Source organism: Callospermophilus lateralis, chromosome 2 (genome assembly GCF_048772815.1).
Source record: "Callospermophilus lateralis isolate mCalLat2 chromosome 2, mCalLat2.hap1, whole genome shotgun sequence".
NCBI classification, from domain to species: Eukaryota; Metazoa; Chordata; class Mammalia; order Rodentia; family Sciuridae; genus Callospermophilus; species Callospermophilus lateralis.
In genome coordinates this window covers 196,502,110-196,520,868 of record NC_135306.1, presented here as the reverse complement: position 1 = coordinate 196,520,868, position 18,759 = coordinate 196,502,110, and the positions used below count along the sequence as shown (strand labels likewise).

General features: G+C 34.9%; 2 protein-coding genes across 2 annotated transcripts; both read left to right on the top strand.

Annotated features, from left to right (window-relative positions):
* The first annotated feature begins 7,361 nt into the window (after positions 1-7,361).
* Positions 7,362-8,330, top strand: LOC143390486 (olfactory receptor 5M11). Its single transcript, XM_076842868.2, has one exon. It carries the CDS (start codon positions 7,362-7,364, stop codon positions 8,328-8,330), a length of 969 nt encoding a protein of 322 aa, XP_076698983.2.
* Positions 8,331-16,585: 8,255 nt separating this feature from the next.
* Positions 16,586-17,554, top strand: LOC143390485 (olfactory receptor 5M11-like). Its single transcript, XM_076842867.2, has one exon. It carries the CDS (start codon positions 16,586-16,588, stop codon positions 17,552-17,554), a length of 969 nt encoding a protein of 322 aa, XP_076698982.2.
* The last annotated feature ends 1,205 nt before the right edge of the window (positions 17,555-18,759 follow it).

The following is an 18,759-nucleotide window of genomic DNA, read 5'->3' as shown; positions in this document are numbered from 1 at the left end:
ACATTAGAGGTGCTTTGGAGAAAAATAAAGCAGGGTATGGTTAGGGAGTAGTGGAGTCAGGGTAGGACCCTCTGTGGACATCATATCTGAGCAAGGGCTGAATGAGGAAGTAGCACATAAGTGTCTGTGGAAGAGTTTTCCAGGCACCCACACAGTAACACAAGAGCCCCAATATATAATAATGCTCTTAATTTTTTAAAAGGTATAGCAAGGAGACAAATATATATGGACCAGAGAAAGAAATTAAAGAGAAGATAACTCCAATCCCTCAGGAATATGTTTAGAAGAAGTGGAAGATCACATAGGCTTGACTTTTTCAGGTCAGCTTGTAATCATTGACTCCCTCCAATTCTAGACTGCAAGCTGCATAAAGGAAGGAACAATATGATTTCTCTGGCTGCTCTACAAAAACCCAGCATAGTACCTTTTTTATTAAACAATATCAACTCAATATTCATTGAATGAATGGATAAACTGATGAATAAAGTGAAATGTATGTTCTAGTAGTAATAAATAGGGATTATAGTTTAACTGGAGTTTTGAAGAAGGTAGAAGGCAGGGTCTGATCATTTCTTTTGGCTGTAATTCATGGTTTAAACATCCAGAAGAATGTCATCACTCTGAATAAATGCCACTTATTCCTCTGAACCTAAGTGTATCAGCATAGATCAAATATTATATTTTAACACTCTATTCATAAAATATAAAAGTGCAGGTACAGAGAAAGACTGAATGCCAATAGGAATTATTCCATATTCTTCAACACTGATGACTTAAAATTTGGGGGTTCAAATGCCAGAGGAGACGTGATGAAGGGTAGGCTGACCAGGATATGACCCTGGACTGAAACAGAACTTAGAGTATGCCTGTTGCTCTTAGTGAAACAGAGAGAAATATCAGAACTAAATTGTTATAGTATTGTTGAAGTCAAGAGATCCTAACATTGGAAGGTAATCTAGGATTCTGAGATAATAATGGGAATCAACTACAGAATTATACTGAAATAATATGTGAATTGAAACAAATAACATCTAAATGATCATTGAGCAGAAGGTTCTGGTATTCAGAAAAGAAATGTGCTTCATAATTCCTCACCATAAACTCTTGAATTGCTTGATTTTTGCATAGGTAAGCAATTTAACCTTAACTATCTAGGGAAAGACGAACATCCTCTCCTTAGTGCATTGCCAAATAGCCATACACATCTCCTTTATGGATACGTGCAATTTCATTGGAACAACTAAAGGTTTCAGTTGATTTTACTGAGACTTTCACTATTGGTATTATTTTCTTTCTCTCTCTCTCCCTCTCTTTTTTCCTTTTCTTTCTTTTCTTTCTTCTTTCTGATATTGGGAAATAAATACAGAGGTCCTTTACCATGGAGCTATATTCCCAACTCTTTATTTTGACTTAGGACCTCTTTATGTTGCTGAGACTGGCCTCAAACATGTATGTGGTATTACAGGCCTGCGCCACCATACCTAGATCAGAATACATATTTTATGTAATAGGACTGATATTCTTTACACATAGTGAACACTGAAATATGCTCATAAAATATTGGAAAGGTTCTGGAGAAATTACAACCCTTGCACATGATTAGTGGGGATGGTGAAGTGGCTATAGAAATACTTGAAGCTTCCTCAAGATTTGAAAATAGTATCATCCAACAATCTACTTTCTGGGTACATGTACAAAAAAACTGAAATTAGAAACTTAAATTTTATGTTGATTGCATTATTAATAACATAGCTAAGAAATGGAAACAAATTATATGTCTACTGTTGGATGGGTAGATAAGAGAATGTAGTGTGTAAACACAGTGCATTATTCTTTAGCATTAGAAACAAAGGCAATTCTGCTCTATGTAACAACATGGATGCATCCAGAGACCATTATACTAAGTGAAGTAAGTCAGTCACAGAAGTACAAATATTATAGGATTCTATCTAGCAACTTATATGTAATGATCAAAGTCAAAGAAGCCCAGTGTGAAAAAGTAGTTGCCAGAGACTAGGAAATGTAGACATGGGAGTTCCTTTTCAATGTGTATGAAATTTTATTTATGCAAGATGATTAGTTTTTTATAACCAATATTTAAAACATTTGGAAAAAAATATTTGGCTGAGTGATATTCAACAACCTTTTAACCACAAAAATGTCAATTTCACTCAGCTCAACTTAAAATAAGACCTTACCAGATACATGGTCCCAGATTATTAGTCAAAAATACAAATGGCTTTAAACAGAAAAATATGTCATTTTACCAAAAATCAAATCAAATCAAATAAAAAGCAAAAGATATCCATTTTCATCTATCATGAACTGCAGAGATGTTTATAGAGCATGTAGGAAAACAAGTGTCCCCTTACAGTGCAGAGCAAATAAAATTTGGCACAACATTTTTTAAAAAATATTTTATTGGTTTTAATTAATTATACACGAGAGTAGAATTCATTTATGCACTTTGATATATCATACATAGATGGGGTATAATTTCTCATTTTTCTGAGTGTACATGTTATAGAATTACATTGGTCATGCAGTCACATATACATAAAGTAATAATGTCTGTTTCATTCTACTATCCTCTGATTCCCACATCCCCTCCTCTCCAGCAAAATTAAGTTTCAGATTTGAAGATGAAATCAAACCTTTCATGATAAACAAAAATTAAAAGAATTCACAACTAGAAAGCCTACGCTACAGAACATTCTCAACAAAGTATTCCATGAGGATGAAATGAAAAAAAAAAGTGAAAAACCAAGAAAGGGAGGATCTGAACTAAAGGAATATTCAACCAAAGGAGAAACAAAGTCAATTTGAAAACCAGAAATAAATCAAAATGACAAGGATTACAAATTATATCTTAATAATAACCTTGAATGTTAATGGCTCATTAACTCATCAATCCAAAGACATAGAATGGCATATTGAATTAAAAAGAAAGACCCAACAATATGCTATCTTCAAGAGACTCACTTCATGGACGAAGACATCCACAGGCTGAAAGTGAAAGGATGGAAAGACTTATCACTCATGTGGATTGCATGAACAACAGGGGTTTCCATCTTCATTTCAAAGTGGACTTCAAACCAAAGTTAATCAGAGGAGACAAAGAAGGGCATTTCATACTTCTTAAGAGAAGTATATATCAGCAGAACATAATAATTTAAAATATTTATGCCCCAAATAATGAAACATCTATGTACATAAAACAAAGCCTTCTCAATTTCAAGAGTCACATAGACCACAATACAATAATACTGGGTGACTTTAACACACCTCTAGTGCTACCAGACAGAACTTCCAAACAAAAATTAAATAAAGAAATTATTAAACTAAATAACACAATAATTTAGACTTAACAGACATATATAGAATGTTTCATCCATTAATGAGTAAATAGACTTATTCTCAGTAGCACATGGCTCCTTCTCTAAAATAGACTGTATCTTATGCCACAAAGCAACTCTTCGTAAATACAAAAAAAGAAAAAAAGAGAGAGATAATACCCTGCATTCTATCAGATCACAATGGAATGTAATTAGAAATCAATGATAAAATAAAAAAATAGAAGCTACTGTAACAAATGGAGACTATATAATACTCTACGGAATGATGAAAAGGATGAAATCAAAAAATTCTCAGAGGTAAATGAGAACTCTGATACAACATATCAAAATGTCTGGGACATTATGAAGGCAGTACTAAGAGGAAAGTTTATTGCATTTAGCACATTCATTAAAAGAATAAAAAGCCAACAAATAAATGACGTAACACTACATCTCAAAGCCTTATAAAAAGAAGAACAAATCAACACCAAAAGCAGTAGAAGACAGGAAATGATTAAAATCAGAGCTGAAATAAATGAAATCGAAACAAAAGTAAAAATTGACAAAATAAAAATTGGTTCTTTGAAAAAAATAAATAAAATAGATTAATCTTTGGACATTCTAGTGAAGAGAAAAAGGGAGAAAACACAAATTACTAAAATACAAGATGAAGAAGGAAATATCACGAGAGACATGTCTGAAATACAGAGGATAATAAGAACTATTTTGAAAATGTACACTCCAATAAAATAGAAAATATCAAAGACATCCACAAATTTCTAGAGATATATGGCCTACCCAAATTAAATAAAGATGTCATGCACCATTTAAATAGATCAATTTCAAGTAATGAAATAGAAATGCCATGAAAAGCCTATCAACAAAGAAAAGCCCAGGATGAGGGGAATTCTCAGCCAAATTCTACAAGACTTTCACAGAAGAATTAACACCAATACTCCTCAAAGTATTCTATGAAATAGCAAAGGAGGGAACCCTTCCAAACTCATTCTATAAGACTAACATTATCCTGATACCAAAACCAGTTAGAGACAAATAAAGGAAAGAAAACTTCAGACCAATATCTCTGATGTAAAAAGTCTCAATAAAATTCTGCCAAATCACATACAAAAAAAAAGAAAATATTAAAAACACAGTGCACCACAATCTTGTTTAATTCATCCTAAAGATGCAGGGTTGGTTCAACATGCGGACATCAAGAAATCAAGATAAACATCTTTGTGCCCTTAACAGAACTAGTAGTGCAAAAGCTGATAAATTTGAAATATTGGAAATATGACTTAGACAATTAGGTTCCTGTTTCAATTAAAACAGAGAGATGATTCCCAATACTACTATTCTTAAGTCCCTCTGAGAATTACGTTGGGTGGCTCCCCATCTCCCATTTGTGTGTATAAATAGGACTACATTTAACAATTTATAGGAACATCAGGAAAATTCTATAATCAGAGGCTGGGAGAGTAGATGATTATCAGAACCAGAAGTAAGTCCTTGTTCTTTGGTCTCATTATCATATTACTTTTTAGTAAGGAGGAAATTATACTGCTGTTTTAGAATGAGAACAATAAATTATCTATACTTGCCATTCTTAAAAAGCAGGGTTTCTGGAGTTTCAAATTAGTGGGGAACGGAAATCTTGATGTCTACCTCTGAACTATGTGCCTTCTCTCAATATCTGTGTACAAAGAAGCAGATCTGTGTGTAAGAGCTCTAGGACAAATTTAACTTTAGTTTGCCTTATTTCCTAGGAGCATAGATATACTCTCTTTGCTGCCTATGGCTACAGAGTTGGAACTTGACTTCATTTTTCTGACAATAGGCTTATTTACATTCACTGTGAGCACTTTGGTTGGTATTTTATAGCAGTATCTCTGGTGCAAAACTACCAGAAAAAGCAAATGCCTCACTAACTACGTGAAAGGTAAAGCCATTTCAGATGTGGAATGAAGCTTACTCTGGGTAGAGGAGCTTGTAAACTTAGGTCCACATGAGCTATGAGCTCCTTATAATTTGGGGGTAAGATCTGGAGCATAGACATTAACCTTCTTGAAGACTCATAATCTCATTTGAATTTTCAGGTAATTAATGATACAAATAAATAAATGAAATAATCCCCAAATGCTTAAGATCCATTCTTACAATGAGTTCTTGCTAAAAGTTTTTTTTTTTATTTCATTTTATTTTCTTCTAAATTACTTTTATATAGGGCAATATAATTATACACAATATTTGGGTTCATGCTGGCCTAATTATATTATATATATATATATATAATATAATTATTAATATTATTTAATTAAATAAGAATTTGCTTCAGTTCAGTTCCCAGTCCTTTCTCTTTTCCTTCTTTCCGTATTTCCATTAACTTTCCTCTGTTCTACTGGTCTTTCTTCTATTTATTTATGTTTTTTTTTCTTAATTAATGCAGTATAGATATATGTAAAGTGAAATTCACTGTGGTATATTTATAAATGTATATAGAATAATTTTATTAGTTTTCTGAACATGTTTTCCTACTCACTTGTAAATTAGCAGACTACATAATTTCTCCAGATAGCTAACTCCTTGAAATTGGTTATCCCCTAGAACATTCTCATCTGTGCTAAAACTCTTTCTTTGAGGCATCTTTTTATTCTTCTGTTTTTGTTTCCATTTTAACATGAGAGTTCTAGGCTTCAAAGTTGTAGGCTTGACTGGGTAATAAATGAAGAAGTTTGTGAAATTACAGTTGGTTCTGTGCTTAGAACGGTTTCAAATTTGCTTTAATGCTCTACTCTCATGGACTTGAAGTTTCTAGATTTTTGAACAAGGATTTTACATTTTTTATCATACTGCACCAGGTGCATTCTGTAGCTGGTCCTGGTTCCAGGTTTTATACTGCCTGGCTTTCTTCTCTCCTTGAGCTACCTCTCTGCTGGTTCTTGGTTGAGTAAGGGCTCAGCTGGTGTATCTGGCACTCCCAGGTCTTCCTTTTCAGTTCTCCTTTTCTGTTGACAATATACAAGTAATAAGCCCTGCTGGGACTTTCTTTTTTGTGTACTTACTCATAGATGTTTTTGCTTATCTATCTCTCTTTCTATAAATACTCTGCTGTACCTCATTTGGATATTCCTAGATCCCACCTGAGTAAAGTTATCAAATTAGTTTAAAATAATTCAGGCAACAAATGATTCCTCTTGCAAGTGAACTCAAACATAATTTTTGGCTCTTTTTCTAATTTGAACTTCTCACTCCTGTTTATCTTCCTTCCCTTGTCCTCTGTTTCAGTAACCACCATCTATTTACTTTCTGAGGCTTTTCAGGTACAAAGGACTATGAAAAACAATACCTATGGCGCTTGCTGATGCCATACAATGAATAATTTTTTAAAGAATATTGCTTGCTTGATGGTTTTTCAAGAGTAGTTTCAAATAACCAGTGACCCCTGTTCCCCAGTAAAGGCAGTTGAATTTGTTTTTAGGAAAGTCATAGGTAGTGATGGATAAGATTTTCAAAGAAGTCAACGTTTGAACTTAGTGAAACTCTCAGTTGTAGTTTCTGCATTTGTCTACATGAAATCTATGATCACACAATCACTAACACATTCAAAGAGAAATCACAAGGTATCTAGGCATCTTTTCTTTACCCTCCCTGGGAAACTTCTTAAAATATTCTTTTTTATCAGTTCACTATTAAAGAAAAAAAGTCACCTTTAGAGCAAGCTCTCCCTATTTGTTATTTGAAACATCATTTTTTTTTTTTGGCTTTCTCTTCTATTGGTCTATGTCCACTAGAAAGAATTCAGAGGGCAGAATCTTTTAGGATTCTATCATTTCTGTGCCTACACTATATACTCACACTGCATGTTGAGTATGGAAAAGTCTTCTTCATGAATATTTTTTTGTGATGGAAAAAAATCATTTTGAAGGGTAAAATTTAAGAAAAAAATATATTTTTAATGCTCATCCTTTTGTATCTTCATGTCTGCTTGATTTCAATAATTGAAGGACATACCCTGATTCTCGGAAAATGCCCACCAGAAATGGAAGTGTGGTAACAGAATTCGTTTTGCTAGGGCTCACAGATCGCCCAGACCTCCAGCCTGTCCTCTTTGTGCTGTTTCTGGCCCTCTACCTCATCACCCTCTCTGGGAACCTGGGCATGGTAGTGTTGATCCAACTGGACTCTCGCCTTCACACGCCCATGTACTTCTTCCTCAGTAACTTGGCCTTTGTGGACTTGTGTTACACCTGCAATGCAACCCCACAGATGCTGAAGAATTTCTTATCAGAGAAGAAGACCATCTCCTTTGTGGGATGCTTTACACAGTGCTACATTTTCATTGCCCTTCTCCTCACCGAGTTTTACATGCTCGCTGCAATGGCCTATGACCGCTATGTGGCCATATGTGATCCTCTTCGTTACAGTGTGAAGATGTCCAGGAGAGTGTGCATCTGCTTGGCCACATGTCCTTATGTGTACGGGTTCTCAGATGGACTCTTCCAGAGCATCCTGACCTTCCGCATGACCTTCTGTAGGTCCAATGTCATCAATCATTTCTACTGTGCTGACCCACCACTCATCAAGCTCTCCTGCTCTGACACGTATGTCAAAGAGCATGCCATGCTCATCTCAGCTGGCTTCAACCTCTCTGCCTCCCTCACCATAATCCTGGTGTCCTATGCCTTCATCATGGCTACCATCCTCAGGATCAAATCAGCAGAGGGAAGGCACAAGGCATTCTCCACCTGTGGCTCTCACATGATGGCTGTCACCTTGTTTTATGGGACCCTGTTCTGCATGTATGTAAGACCACCAACAGACAAGACTGTTGAGGAATCCAAAATAATCGCTGTCTTCTACACTTTTGTAACCCCTTTGCTTAATCCCTTGATCTACAGTCTGAGGAACAAAGATGTAAAGCAGGCCTTGAAGAATGTTCTCAGAAGAAGTATCATCAGGATATTGTCAATACCTCCAATTGGCCATAAACCATAACTCTAAAATTTTGGCTCAAATATATTTGCATTTTGATAATGAATTTCAGTATTCTCTGTGGATATTTTAGGAGTAGCAGCTAAATTGCTATTTAGAAAATAAGGAGTTGCCTTTATTTTTTGTAAGCCTACCCCCTTAACATGTATACATGGACTGGAGGCATTGGCATTATTTTGGAGATTGTAAGAAGTGCAGAAATACATTCTTGATCTTAGATCTGTTACCTTGATATCCATGTGTTAATCCATCCTCAAGTGATTTGTAGGCTTATAAACTTGTGAGAACCTGTGCTCTAAGTGAGAACTTAGAATTCATAGGCTTCAGGACCCTGATGTCCTCTCATTGTTTACAACAGTAGGTAAAATAACATGTTCTCAGTTTGGAGTCCTCCATGCATTTTCTCATTTGTATTTTTATTAAAGAATCTTTAAGTAACAAAACTTTGTGTATTCCTCTCCTCACTAAGTGAAACCAGAAATTGTGTGCCATGATAGTGGTTTACTGTTTCTTTTGAATCTGCTTATGTGGTGAAGAGGGCAAGAGGTAAAATGTGGGAAAGACTGTTTATGTTTTTTCCCAAACTTGAGTTTTTGCATCTAGTTCGGTTACACAAACTCATCTCCTCCTTTGACCTCCAGCCCAGGGGATTGCTCTCTGTTTCATCTACTTTACAGAATTTAGAAGTAGATTGATTGGAGAGTAAATCATATAATTAAAGGCTGAAATACAGAAACTGTATTTGAAATAAGTCCTACAGAAAAACTATCTTGCTTTAACTATCACTTCTATTCTCAATCGCATTAGTAAGTGAAACTTGGGCCCGGCACATGGCCTTCGTATGTGTATGTGAATGTAAAGATTTTTTCTAGGAAAAGGAGGAAATCATTTTGACATTTTCAGAAACTCCAAGAAAGCATGATAAATTTGTCTTCAAGATTTGTGATAAATTAAATGAAGGGGGAAATAAAGAGTCTTCTTCTATCAGACTATAGGTTGTCTTAAAAAAAAGAGATTTATTAGGGATTTGACTTGGAAATTCCTATAGAAAAATATAAAAGTTTTGGTGTTCAGTTAATGTCTACTGATGAGTTTTTGAATGCATAACTATTCAATCATGTTAGGTATATCAAATAACTTCAAAGAGAAAGTTCTTAATTTTTATTAGTGATCCAAGATTGTTTCTCCTCATGAATAACAGTCCATAGTACAAGAAATTGCTTTTTAGCCTCTGGAATCTAATCCAAGATTAGTTTAAATGAATTCAGTTTAGTTAGATGTGTTAGCATAGACTAGTTAGACAAAATATGTTCTGTTTATTATGTCAAGACATTTTAACTTACACAATATTACCTTTATGGATCCTATCTAAAATAGCATTTAATACCAGAGTATTTCTGAGCTAGGTACCTAATAACACTATTATGAATAACCATGCTATAATATAGATATTCTTAAAATTGTGATCAGAACAAGTTAGAAAACTTCAAGTGTTTATTGTGCTCACAAATTAAGACAGGAGATGGAACTGACTGTGTCCAGAAAGCCTCCTCAAAGCAGTTGCAGCATAGTTTACAAACGACAATGGAGGAAATATTTTGACCTTTTTCAAAGTTTTCTTTAACAAGTCTTCCCTCTTAATCATTCTCTTGGTTGATCTGAGAATGTGGGGAACTGTTTCATCTATGTAGCATGACTCTGTCACTCCATGCTGTTTCTCTTCTGTAGACCTCCTAGGTCACAAACAAGCATATTTCAATGATTATGTTGTATTCTACTTCTTGTTTGATCCACAAAGAATCATCTCTCAAGTGGTTGGTGGCAAACATTGAAGACTCTTGAGAGGATACAGCTCATGGGAGAGATTATTAAAATGACTAAGGAAATAATAGAGAGTGTTTGAAATACTTAAAGTTATCACATTTTTTTTTTCCAGAGAGTTCAAGATGGGGATCTTTTGCACCCGCTGGAACTTATCATTGACCTTGATCCTTGAGATTCCAGGTTAGCTATTGAAGTTAAGGCCAAGGGCTTCTGTTACAGGACCCCGGGGAAACACCAATTCTTACTCCTCTTGCTGAACAGGAAAAAGTGGCTCACTAATAAGCTTCAGCAAACAAATTCAAGTACATGTAACACAGTGAGAATACTCAAAATATCAACAATACTGAATTTGGTCCTGAGAGAGACTGACCCATGGAGTCCCCACATGGTGAGAACGCAAAGAATGTGAGTGGACTTGGGGGGGTGGAACTTGTGGCTCACCCCACTCAGGACTCATAAGGGGACTTTTTTTTTAACCCATTTCTGAAACCAGAACTGTAAAAAATAATTCTGATCAACTTAAACAATGTTTTTTTAAAAAATTATTTATATCTTACATACATGATAATAGTGGTATGCATTACATTCATAATTATCCACTCACAGCACAGTTTTTCATAACTCTGTATATAAAGTATGTTCACACCATATTATGCTATTATACATGAGAGCTCTCTCTCTCTCTCTCTCTCTCTCTCTCTCTCTCTCTTGCATTACAATTCTTAATACACCTTTATTTAGACAATCTTTAAAGATTTCTTGCACACACAATGGGACAATCTGTGGACTGAAAGATCAAACAAAACTTGTGAAGAAGCCAGGCACAGGACAGTTGCACAACATTTCATAAAACATAAAACACAAAGCATTGTCATCTTTCTTGAGATTTTTGTCACATGTTAGCATACCTTTTAAGGTAAGCAGAGCTGCTGAGGCTCAGTTATATACTGACCTAGTCTTAAAGCTCTCACCTTGTGTTTCCTTCATGATGATGGAAGGCATGTTGAGTAATAGTATGACTTAAGTTTAGATCTGTGGAGTCAATCAAGTGGCCTATGCGGTGGCCCCATTTCATTTATCAACACAGCATTGTGTCTTCTATAGACTAAGCCAATCTTCCTCTTCTGAACTATTTGCATCAATGATTGGCAAATAGAAAAATGTACATTTTGATAGAGAAAAGAAAATAACTCATAGTGATCTTGAGGTTCAATGGAATCCTTATTAAAATCTCATTGCTTCCCACATGAAATATTAAAACCTTTCCTAAAATTCACAAGGAATGAATGGCCTCCCAAAAGCCAATGTCATCTTAAGAAAGAACAAGCTTGTAGCATCTTGCTTTTTTATTATTTGAAAGTATTACAAAACTGTATCAATTAAAATACTGGAGATATATATATATATATATATATATATATATATATATATATATATATATATATATGACACTGGTATAATAACAGACATACAGACCAATGAGAAAGAATAGACAGCCTTGAAAAACACCCATGAACATTTGCTAAACTGATTTTTGACAAAGATACCCAAAATGCACAATGCAAGAAGGGTAGTCTCTTCAACAAATGCTGGTGGGAAAATTGGATAGCCACATCCAATGAATGAATGAAATTGTGCCTTTATTGTATACCAAGTACAAAAATCAAGTTAAAATGAATTGAAGATTTAAATGTGAGGTCTGATACTGTAAAACCCCTAAAGAAAAGCTAAGGGATAATCTTTATGACCTTGGGCATTGCAATGATTTCTTGATCTCACATCAAAGTATGAACAACAAAAGCAAAAAAATAACAAGTGGCATGACCTCAAAATAAACATTTCTGGAGTTCTGAGACCAGTGAGATGCAATAAAACCCTTCCTCTAAGTAAATAAATAAGTATATTAAAAGAAACTACCTCAACCAATTGAAAAAGCAATCAGTAAATTAAAAGAAACTTCCTCAACTATTTGAAAAAGCAATCTATAGAATCAGAGAAAATAGCTGGATATGGTGTTGGATGCCTATAATCCAGCTACTTGAGAGGCTGAGGCAGGAGGATGACAAATTGAAGGCCAGCCTGAGCATCTTAGTGAGACCTTGTGTCAAAATAAAATTAAAAAGTAGGGCTTGAGATGTACTCAGTGGTAGAGCACTCCGAATTCAATTCTCAGTACCAAAACCAAAATAATAATAAAAACATCTAGAGAAAATATTTTGAACCATGTATCTGATAAAGGGGTTACTATGCAAAGTATATTGGGAACTCCTGTACTCAATAGCAAATAAACAAACAGGGGAACAAATACTCAGCAACAAAAAACCCCACTGAAAAATGGGCAAAGGATTTAAACAGAAATATTTTTTCAGAACAAAATATTCAAATGTCTTACATATTTAGGAAACTATATTTGACATTTCCAGGCATCAAGGAAATGTCAATCAAAATTATGAGATATTGCCTCACATGAGTTAGAAGGACTATGATCTGAACAAAAGAAAAATAACAGACACTAAGTGTTAGCTAGGATGTGGAGAAATTATAGTGTTTGTAAATGTTTGGTGGGAATACAGAATGTAATATCAGCTATGGAAAACAACATGGAGGTTTCTCAGAAAATTAAAAATAGAGCTTCCATATTTTCTACCTCTTCCACTTCCAGGTATATATCCAAAAAAATTGACATAGGGATGCTCAAGTGTAATATATCTGCACTTCTACACTGATAGAAGCATTATTAACAATAGCTAAGATATGGAAATAATCCAAATGTTCATCAATGAATCAATCAATGAATGACATATGGTACATGGTGGATTATTAATCAGTGTTTAATCAAAAAAAGGTTGATCCTGACTTTTCTTTCAAAAAGGAAGACATGGGAAGTTCCAGGCTAATAAGCAATTTTAGTAGAGCAAGATGAGAAAGTTCTAGAAAGCTGCTGTGAAATATTGTGCCTGGAGTGAAAAAATACCTCATTATGCATCCAAAGGTTTATGAGGGTAGATCTTGGGTTAAGTGTTTTTATGAAATAAAAATAGAGGAATAAAAGTAGATCAAATGATAAAACAGGATAAAATGTATTTGTGTGCCTCCCATGGAGATCATAGGAAAAACACTAGCAAATTTGAAATTGTATCCCCAGTGCTTTTGTTAAACCCAAGTGGCGTGAATTAAAATTAGCACTCATCACTGAGGCTTCTCATTTCTTCTGAGATTTGCCTGTAGACATAATTACCATCTCTCACATCCTGAAATAAATACAACCAGATTTTTCTAAAGAGGTCTTAAGAATCTGCCTTAATCAGTGGTTGAGAAAGTACTGCCATACTAAACCAGAAGTAAGTTCCTGTGCTTTGAATTTCTTGATTTTCAGTCAAAAGAAATTTGTATTAAAGGTTCTTACTGAAGCCCATGGTTTATAGGTGTTGACAGTTGACATCCTTGAGAGTTAGGTTTTCATTGGCTTTGTGAATCAGTATGTCATATAAACTTTGACATTTAGCTCAAGAAAATAGACACAACTTTTCTCAAGGGCTTTAGGCAGAGAAGTAAAGAGGGGTGATAAGTTATAGAAGGTGTTAATTCTATTTTGGACAAAAGTCATTACAAGCTCATTTCATGCAAAATGTTAGCTTCCAAGTACTTGAAATGAATTCACTATTTTGTCCTTCTGATGACCCGTTTCACATTTACAGCAGAAAAGTAAAGGTCAGGTAGGTGAGTGAAACTTGGTACCCATGTGAAGTTAGAATTCATAACTGGTGGAGTGAAAACCTAAATCATTTATTGGAATTAGTTTCACAAATTTTGACTTTCTAAATTCCGAAGTATCAACCAATTTCAGGATGGCAGAACAGGTTCAACTTTTAAAATTATTTATTTCTTTTGCAAAAGCTGCAACTGAGCTAAGTGTTATCCAAGTTCATTCAGGGAATTCATTGGTGCCAAGGTTGTGTGTAAATTCCAGAACCATCCAAAACTATTGCTGCTGTAAGTAGATAACTGAGCTCCCTAAAAAAGCTCATTGAGTTATTATTACTTTAGGTGCAAACTGGTCATTTGTATTGGCTTTTCAGGGCCATCCAGCTGATGAGCTTGCTATTTGAATCTAATTATAATCAAGGCTGCATTTGTGAACATTAACACAACATACTGTTTTTTTCTCTTTTTCTATGTATTTCTTTTCTATTGGTTCTTTTTACTTACTCAGAACATTAAAATTCCTTTTGTCATAATTTAAAAATTAATAAATTTATTTATTCTAATTTAGTCCCCAGTACTTCCCCCTTTCCTCCCCATGTGGATTTTTATTTCTGGAACCTGCACACGTCACAGAGCTTTTTAGTCAAAACTGTTTCAGATCCCTTCCATTGTCATTAAGTGACGCAAAACAATGTCATCCTCCTGAAAATGAATTGATCATGTATAATTAATTGCTTTCTCTTTTGTAAGTCTGAAATTCATACATCCTGATCATTTCTCTTCCAATTTTGTCTATTCTTGTATTCTCCATCAAGTTTTCCTTCAGAGTTTCTTAGGTGTGAGGAGCAGGAGGAGAACCTCTCCTACACTCCCAGCTTCTGTCATATGAATGAATATAAAAATTCCAGAACTCTTTCTGCTAGACCCTCCTGAAAGGAAGCTTCTATTAATCCTGATCCCTGTGCTCCACTGAATCCTGTTGATTTTCTTGATAGGAAAGTCTTATATAGAAAATAATTAGACTTGCAATAAAATAAAACATTTCTATATGAGGGGACCTCTCAGGTAGAGTTTTCTGCTCTCCTTTGCATTAACTCTGCACACACAAGCCCGGATAGACTTCTATTTTCCATTACAAAGAGAGAAATGAAGAAGCTTGTTTATGAATTCAAAACTATAAAATTGAAGGTGCAACATGAAATGCAAGGCTGTCAACTGATTCTTATTCCCAAACTTTGTCATTGCTTCTAAGTAATGATATTCCTCCCTGTCATGGTACAGTCTATCTCAGGGTGTAAATGATGCACATAAGAGAAAACAATGGTGTAGGGGGAAGATGTGACACAGCTCTGTGCTCCATGCTGCACCTCATTGGGATGACATGCTTGTCCTCCTTCCAGCAGTTCCTTGTCATCAAACATCTCAATTCTTTCCAGATTCACAGGGAATTTTGTTCTAACTTTATAAAAGTTATAGAAGTAGTGAATAGTTTTGCAAGAATTGGGCAAATTATAAAAGTGTTAAACTTGAGAAAAAAGGCCAAGTATAAAAAAAAACATCTTAAGTGAAAGAAAGATAGGATTCAGCAGTAGATGTGCTGTGAAGAGAAATTAAAAGCAAAATGGAGGGCAGCGGTGTAGCTAGGAACACAGATCAATGGTTGCATGTGGGAAAAAAAATGTATTTAGTATGTTAAATGAAAACTATACTACCTGAATTTCTTTAAAAAAAAGAGTGACTGAACTATTTTCTATAATCATCCTCATAATACTGTGTGGGAATTAATTTTTATGATGCTTTAAAATTTTATTTGGCAAAGGTTTATGGAACTAACAAATCCTTCATTATATTCCTATTGATAATTAATAGATATGAAGATCCAAATATTCCACAGAAGACCTTCTGAAACACATTAAACTTATTTGATTAACAAGTTTTGAAAGCAATTTCTTTTCACACAAAATTGCAATAAGCACTAAATTCTACTAAATTTCTGACCTGTTTCAAGCCTCTTTTAGGATACAGAGAGGAGTCAAATGCAGCAGGTGATCTATGCTCTAAGTGGTATACTATTTTAAATTTTTCTTCTAATAAATAATCCACTATATAAATTATGCTGGGTAGCATGATACAATAATAAACGGATTTTCTATCAGTTACAGAAGAACTAATGCATGAGGATTATAAAGTAGACAATTATTATGATTTCATAGGCTAAAGAATAAATGCATATTTATAGGGTGTGCTGGAAACCAGGAACAGAAAGGGATTGAATCACTCATTAAGAGGGAAAAGGTGAGAAATATTTCATAAAACAGTAGGCTTTAATCCGGATCTTAGAGGATAATTTGGAATTAAAATGCAAAATAATAATAATAATAATAATAATAATAATAATAATAATAATATCAAAATAGTGCCACCGGAGAAAGAAGAAATTAACTTACCTGCAAATGTATGTAATTATGTATGAATGTACGTATGTATTTGTCTATCTATCTATCTATCTCTCAATCTATCATTAATGGTATATGTATAGATATGAAGACAGAAATGTTAAAGTTAAAAAAAGAAATGAGATAATAATTTAGTCGTTAAAAAAACCCCACAATTTGATGGTAGAACCCATTGTGTGATATATTCTTTGGAGAAAAGCGATTTCAACTCTCATTGGAACTTTATGCCTGCTTGTTTTCTGTAGTTTCAAGGCAGACCGTGACTATCCAGAAATGACCAACATAAATGGCAGTGTGATAACAGAATTCGTTTTGCTAGGGCTCACGGATCGCCCAGACCTCCAGCCTGCCCTCTTTGTGCTGTTTCTGGCCCTCTACCTCATCACCCTCTCTGGGAACCTGGGCATGGTAGTGTTGATCCAACTGGACTCTCGCCTTCACATGCCCATGTACTTCTTCCTCAGTAACCTGGCCTTTGTGGACTTGTGTTACACCTGCAATGCAACCCCACAGATGCTGAAGAATTTCTTATCAGAGAAGAAGACCATCTCCTTTGTGGGATGCTTTACACAGTGCTACATTTTCATTGCCCTTCTCCTCACAGAAATGTACATGCTCGCTGCAATGGCCTATGACCGCTATGTGGCCATATGTGATCCTCTTTGTTACAGCGTGAAGATGTCCAGGAGAGTGTGCATCTGCTTGGCCACATGTCCTTATGTGTACGGGTTCTCAGATGGACTCTTCCAGAGCATCCTGACCTTCCGCATGACCTTCTGTAGGTCCAATGTCATCAATCATTTCTACTGTGCTGACCCACCACTCATCAAGCTCTCCTGCTCTGACACGTATGTCAAAGAGCATGCCATGCTCATCTCAGCTATCTTCAACCTCTCCAGCTCCCTTACCATCATCTTGGTGTCCTATGCCTTCATCATGGCTGCCATCCTCAGGATCAAATCAGCAGAGGGCAGGCACAAGGCATTCTCCACCTGTGGCTCCCACATGATGGCTGTCACCTTGTTTTATGGGACCCTGTTCTGCATGTATGTAAGACCATCAACAGACAAGACTGTTGAGGAATCCAAAATAATCGCTGTCTTCTACACTTTTGTAACCCCTTTGCTTAATCCCTTGATCTACAGTCTGAGGAACAAAGATGTAAAGCAGGCCTTGAAAAATGTTCTCAGAAGAAGTACCATCAGGACATTGTCAATACCTCCACTTGGCCATAAACCATAACTCCAAACTTTTTGCTCAAATACATTTGCATTTTGATAATGAATTTCAGTATTCTCTTGTGGATATTTTAGGCGTTGCAGCTAAATTGCTATTTAGAAAATAAAGAGTTGCCTTCATTTTTTGTAAGCCTACACCCTTAACATGTATACATGGACTGGAGGCATTGGCATTATTTTGGAGGTTATAAGAAGCACAGAAATACATTCTTGATCTTAGATCTGTTACCTTGAAATCCATGTGTTAATTCAATCCTCAAGTGATTTGTAGGCTTATAAACTTGTGAGAACCTGTGCTCTAAGTGAGAACTTAGAATTCATAGGCTTTAGGACACTGGTGTCCTCTCATTGTTTACAACAGTAGGTAAAATGACATGTTCTCAGTTTGGAGTCCTCCATGCATTTTCTCATTTGTATTTTTATTAAAGAATCTTTAAGTAACAAAACTTTGTGAATTACTCTCCTGAGTCACTAAGTGAAACCAGAAATTGTGTGCCATGATAGTGGTTTACTGTTTCTTTTGAATCAGCTTATGTGGTGAAGAGGGCAAGAGGTAAAATGTGGGAAAGACTGTTTATGTTTTTTCCCAAACTTGAGTTTTTGCATCTAGTTCGGTTACACAAACTCATCTCCTCCTTTGACCTCTAGCCCAGGGGATTGCTCTCTGTTTCATCTGCTTTTCAGAATTTAGAAGTAGATTGATTACTGAGTAAATCATATAATTAAAAGCTAAAATACAGAAACTGTATTTGAAATAAGTCCTACAGAAAAACTACCTTGCTTTAACTATCACTTCTATTCTCAATCGCATTAGTAAGTAAAACTTAGGCCCAGCATATGGCCTTTGTATGTGTATGTGGATGTAAAGACTTTTTTCTAGGAAAAGGAGGAAATCATTTTGACATTTTCAGAAACTTCAAGAAAGCATGATAAATTTGCCTTCAAGATTTGTGATAAATTAAATGAAGGGGGAAATAAAGAGTCTTCTTCTATCAGACTATAGGTGGTCTTAAAAAAAGAGATTTATTAGGGATTTATCTTGGAAATTCCTATAGAAAAATATATAAGTTTTGGTGTTCAGTTAAGGTTTACTGATGAGTTTTTGAATGCATAACTATTCAATCATGTTAGGTAAATTAAATAACTTCAAAGAGCAAGTTCTTCATTTTTATTAGTGACCCAAGATTGTCTCTCCTCATGAATAAAAGT